This window comes from Apium graveolens, chromosome 4, assembly GCF_009905375.1.
Source record: "Apium graveolens cultivar Ventura chromosome 4, ASM990537v1, whole genome shotgun sequence".
Taxonomy (NCBI): domain Eukaryota; kingdom Viridiplantae; phylum Streptophyta; class Magnoliopsida; order Apiales; family Apiaceae; genus Apium; species Apium graveolens.
The window spans coordinates 301,624,233-301,630,512 of NC_133650.1; the positions used below are offsets into that span (position 1 = coordinate 301,624,233).

Here is a 6,280-nt window from a genome sequence, read left to right on the forward strand (position 1 = left end):
AACTGTCATAATACATGTGTCATAGTTCTTATTCTGTAGTACTATCTTATTCAGTCGCAAGTTATTTGTGGGTCTCATACTAAATAAAAACAATCATTAAAAAAGAAAATCCAGTAAGTACGTCATATGCCTACGGTAGCGACGAAATCCGACCTAAAATTCTCAAATAAGCTCCGTACTACGACGGAATTCATCGTTTTTAATCACATTGTTGTGAAAGCTTTCGTGGCTAGTTATAGTATACCTATGTTTTTACCATTGTCCTCAAATTGTGTATTGAACCAGGTGATTCATTCACAGATTTCTCAAACCATACAAACTAATAACCCATACAAAATATTATAACACGTTTAGAAAAATAATCAAGTAGTCAAATCCATATTAAGCATCAGGAAAAAAAGAGAAACATCCCAAATCCGACAAACATATGTCGCACAGTTATAAGACAGACATATGTCGCATAGTTTATAAGACAAGCATATGTCACACTTAAGGCATATGTCACAGGAGTTATAGCAAATGAAAGCATAATTCTGCCTAAACCCATAGTCAGCTTAATATCCAAAAGAAGGCATAAGTCGCCCCCAAGCTGCAAAAGTTATGCCACTAAACTAATATATTCGAAGTTACATAAACTAGCCCTATAACTGGAACCCAACTGGTATGTCAATCTCCAAACTGATCCAGATTCCCGTTAGAGTTACCACTTCAACTACAACTTTGACGTGGAGAACGTGATTGATTTCCATTATCATCTTCATCAGAATGATACTCAGTCTCACGAGCGATCCCCTTACCCTGCAATATTTAAAAAAGTTATATAAATTTGATTTCCTCAAACACCCAACAGAATTAGACATAAAGTAAACTTTACACTAAGGATGACCAGGATGTGAAATGATAAATGATAAAGTTGCATGAATATATATACACAATTCCACATGTGTCTAATATTGTAATTAACTTATCTCGCACTAAAATTTATAACAAACCAACTTAATTAAGAATAAGAATTAGAGTATAATAGATTTCGATCACAATACACCTAACTGAAATATTAACTTGGCATTCTATATAAATATTATAGAGTAATTGATGTTCTAAATACGGTCTGAACCATACTTGAGGCTGCTAGACTTGCCCATAAATAACAAGATGGCAGAAAGGGTGAAAGTGATTAGTAGCTACAGCCTATAGATTGTCCACAGCCTATAGATTGTCCAGGGTCCACGAATATGACCTGGCCAGTTTTGGTGCTATTTTATATAATTTCTCCTTTGACAAATTTCAGTTTACTAACATATTATGTCGTACCTCACTAAACCAAAATATTTGAACATAAGTCACTAGTAGCTTGACAACTAAATTGTGTGACTCTTACCCCACAATTACCGATTTTTATTTATCTCTCAATTTGGTGCATCTCGTCTTACCCAAGTTACTAGTTTCTAGATAACTTAAAATATTGACTCTCATTTAATTGTCTTTTTTTTTTGCTTTTTTCTGAATAATATTAGAACAATAAACAAAATATAATGTTTACGAAATGATGGACCACATATACCTTTTGCAGTTTCTAGTAGCAGGTTACTTTTCTCGACATCGTTTAACACTGACACCATCGTCTGCACAAGTTCCCTCATAGTTGTCGATTGGGTGGTCGATGCAGGTCACTTAATTCTCGCACCACAGACTGTGCCAAAATTTGACTTGCTCTAGTGCAAGGTTAATTAATCAGAATGTGTACGTGCAAATGCTACAATGCGGTCCACTTCTTGCATGACAAGATTGTCTGTATGTGCTCAACAAAAACTCTTCCAGTGGAAGCACCTGACTCATCATCAACATATCGTCGACGACTTCCTTTTACCAGATTCAGGAGAAAAGAGCTACACGGGCACACACAAACAAATACATATATATAAGTAGATTAGAAAAAATGACATAATGAACGATATAAATAGAATGATAAGAATACAAATGCAGTGCATATTATATAATTAATAAACATACGTATAAGTTTGGAAGCACTCGTGCGTGGAATATCGATGATGGCATTTTTTTCGAACACCCACAACTTCTACCCATGTATCAATTGGTGCTTCCAAAGGATTCTCGTTGTGCTCGTCCAATAGTGTTCCTAGATGGCATGTGTAAAAAATTACAAACAATAAAAATGTAAAGTCAAATTAAACTGGAAATAAAAAAGGCATTATCTGTAAACAAAATTCCTAAATGAAAAAAAAAATAAAACCATAAAAAAAGAGTTCAGTTCAGATTAATGCTAATAAAAAAACAAGGAACATTGATTCTGGCAAACCGTCCACCATTTTTGTTTTTGACAATAATTTCAGGCCAGAAAATCCAAGATTGACCATATCTCAAATGCCACAACCACGAGTCAGTTTTTAATGACCACTTTAAGCACTTCTGCATATTCGTTTGCATATCAAGCGTAAACAATCGATTCTTTGACATCTCCACATTTGCAATCAATTCCTCAACTTGATTTCTGATGATGAGGGAATTGTCCTGCATCTGTATATTATATCCTTTCTCCACAAGTTGGCCAAGACTGATAATATTATTTTTCAATGCAGGAAATATAATAAACATCATTTATATATTTCTTTTCACCTTTCTTTGACATGATCGTGACAGTACCTTTTCCTTTCACCGGAATCCTTTGACGAGTCACCAAAAGTAACTTCTCCGCTGATGGTGTCGTCAATCTCCCGTGAATAATTCCTTGTGACCAGTCATGTGATTACTGGCCCCTGAGTCAAGATACCAAAACATTCTTCTTGCTTTCCTCGTCTCCTTTGTAAGTGAGGAACATAGCAGTGCCAACATCTTTGTCTTCTTTTGCTGCTGCAAATGGCTTCTTTCTTCCACCTTTGGTGCTCTACACTCATAACTGAAATGACCATATTTATTACAGTTATAGCACTGATATTGAGACTTATCACCTCGTTGTTGATATCCGCCTCGTCCTTGGCCTCTAAAATTTTGACTACGACCAAATGGATGATATCCTTCAGATGTCTGGCCTCTATTGAAAGACTGCCTTCCTCGTCCTCGTCCACCACGGTAGCCACTCTAAAGCCACCTCTGCCACGTGCATAACTGCTACTGCCAGAACTGTCACCAATGGACACCTTACTTTGCAACGCCTTTTCCAAATGGCTTACATCATCATACTGGTTCATTCGCTGCTCGTGGGCTTGAAGAGAACCTACGAGCTCATCAATAGAAATCGTGGACAAGTCTTTTGATTCTTCGATAGAAGTAAAAACATAATCAAATTTTCTTGTTAATGAACGGAGCAACTTTTCTATGACCCGAACATCGTCGAGACTTTCACCATTTCTTTTCATCTCATTTGTCACCGTTTTTAAACGCGTAAAAATTCACCAATATTTTCAGAACTCTTCATCTTCAAATTTTCGAACTCCCCACGTAGTACTTGGAGACGAACCTTTTGACTTTCTCGACACCCTGGAATGATTTCTGCAGAATCTCCCACGCGTCTTTCGCCGTTTTTGCATTTGAAATTTTTTCAAAGGTTGATTCGTCAACTCCTTGAATAATTGTATATAACACCTTTTTATCTTTTTTCCGGGTCTCTTTCAAAATCATCTTCTCAGCATTTGACAGGGCTGCTTCAGCGGCTGCATCTGTGGGCTCGTCATACCCGCTTTCGACAATATCCCAATTATCGTAGGAACCGAGTAATACCTTCATTTGAATACTCCAGTTCCCATAATTTGTGGACGTCAATTTTGGAATGTTGGGTTGCACCATATTTGCCATTTTTCACGAACGTAACCTTGGCTCGGATACCACTTGTTGGAAACGAAAAAATGGACCTCACAAATATTTATATTTTTGATAATAAACCAAACACACAATTGTATATATTAATAACAATAATAAGCTACAACTTTTTCACTCTTGACATAAAACAAGGCTGCTGGCTATTTTTCTCAACAAAGAGCTTCAGCTTTGTTAACAACTATTCTGTGTTTTTTCTTTTCAGGTGTGTTTTTTTTACAAACAAATACTTAACCTATATTTATACTACTTGATGATACCGCGTTAAACTTAGCCAGCTGCATGCATGCTTTCTTTGACATTTACTGTCTAGTTAATACATGAGGACTTTAAGCTAACATTGTATTACTTCAAACCTAGATGAAGTCTTGTAATCTGCAAGCCTACCATGTTCTACGCCATCATATTTATTTAGCTACTGCGTGTACACTTCTAAGGGTGACACCTTTTCCATTTGTGCTTACACATATTTGACCATCAATCTTGCATACTGTAACATTTATTTTGCCCACCATTTATCATGGGTTTAACTAGCTGCTGATATTGATGCTTGACTTCCTATCATGTTAGATATTTAAAATATTTATTCGAACCAGCTGTTGTGATATCTTCTAGAGAGAGTTTGACTTCTAACAGATGCATGCGTGTACTCCGTTTTCGTATATAGATTTATTCATTAGAAAGCTCAAAAGTGAAGATATGATTCCATCAGAGTCTCTGATGTATGGATCATTGATCTATAAATCATGCCAGTTCATTGTGAACACAATGAAAGGTCTCACAGTTAAAATATTAAAATAAAGTTTCTTAACTGATTTTGGTACTATGATGTTCCAAGTGTTTGATACAGATTTTGGTGGAATAAAATGCAGGTGTTGATTTCCTAGAATTTAGGCCCTCGGAAATCTCAGCTGCTGTTGCAATCTGTGTTACGAGAGAAACACAGGAACCAGAGATTGACAAGGCAATATCTGGTGTCATGCATTTTGAGAAGGTAAACAATTGCGGTGTCCACTGTAATAAAAGACAGGACAAACCTTCTTGTATTTTTCTTAAACATATGATTTGTTGGACTTTGCAGGATAGGCTGCTGAAGTGTGTTCAAATGATTGAAGATTTGATAGAGATAGCAGCGAGTACTGATCTACCTGATGGTACTGTATCAGTAGCAGCTCGAGCAGGGTCCGGGAGTCCTGATGGGGTGTTGGATGCAGCATTCTTGAGCTATAGAATCTACGGGAGAACAGTTGTTTCAGATCCTAGTTCATCAAACGCTGCTAATCAAGATCCGAAAAGGAGAAGGCTTGATTGATCATTTCAAGAGATCAAGTCATTTAATATGGACCTCTGATGCATTACTCAAGTCCCAACAGTTTCGATTGAATCGTGGTTTTGGTGTGGCTGGCTTCATGCAAGTGCCCGCATAGAAATATATAAACACAGATGACAGAATAGGAGTTACATGTTAGGATATGAATAGGATTGTTAGTTATTCTTTTTATTTCTTAGTTGTGATTCAGACAATTGTTTTAATGTTTTACGGAAGCATTTTGCTATAAACTGCGTGGTCTTTTGAATATTACTTCTATTTGATCTATAAGATACTGGAAGTTATATTTAGTTTTTAAGATACTAAAAGTTATGAAAAAAATTATTTCATATAGATTGTGTTATTCAAACGCATATTTTAGAATATATATCAAAATTTAAAATAATTAACCCTTTTGAAGCTTACATTGTTGTGTGAGATCAAAAGATTCTTTCCCGACCTAACATAAAAGAAAATATTGGAATCCGAATCTAGATATCATTAATATTTTTAGATAATATTTTAATTCGTTTTCTAAATAAATATTTATATTTATTATTGAATTTACTTATATTTTTTGAATAAAGAGCAGATATTAGTATTTCAAATTTTTTGAAATTAAATTGAATAATTAATTTACTTATGCACTCCTCTTCCAAAAAATTCACTTCAGCGTATTTTTTGAAGTATAAATTTTTTATCTTAAAATTTAAATTTATATTAATAGTCCTTGAAATAGAAAAACAATTAAACCATATTAATATAATTTTTCATAACAAAAATTTTTTAAACAATTAAATTAAATACCATGATTTTAAATTTTATACATATATATATATATATATATATATTATCATATATGTTCAATTTTTTATTGAGATATTACTAGATATTGAGTTCGAGTTAGAATCGAGCCGAGTTCTCAAATTCGAGTCGAGTTCTAATCACACTTGGTATGCACTCATTGTGACTCATTTTAACTAAATAAATGTGAATGTATAGACCGACTTGTATAGAAGTTCGAGTCAAGTTGAGTTCAGTTAAAAGAGTTCGAGTTCAAAGTGCTCGCAAATTCGAGTTAGAGGTGCTTGCGAGCAGCATTGCCGGACACGAATTACAGTCTATAGCCCCAATTTG

General features: G+C 34.7%; 1 protein-coding gene across 1 annotated transcript; it reads left to right on the forward strand.

The window, feature by feature from the left end:
* The first annotated feature begins 4,602 nt into the window (after positions 1 to 4,602).
* Positions 4,603 to 5,146, forward strand: LOC141719958 (cyclin-D2-1-like). The gene is made up of 3 exons (XM_074522316.1): positions 4,603 to 4,609; positions 4,707 to 4,828; positions 4,916 to 5,146. Exons 1-3 carry the CDS (start codon positions 4,603 to 4,605, stop codon positions 5,144 to 5,146), a joined length of 360 nt encoding a protein of 119 aa, XP_074378417.1.
* Positions 5,147 to 6,280: the final 1,134 nt, after the last annotated feature.

Excerpts from the sequence above, each read along its gene's own strand:
- LOC141719958 (XM_074522316.1), top strand. Across the intron at positions 4,829-4,915 it reads GTGTCATGCATTTTGAGAAG|GATAGGCTGCTGAAGTGTGT; the intron begins GTAAACAATTGC and ends TGGACTTTGCAG.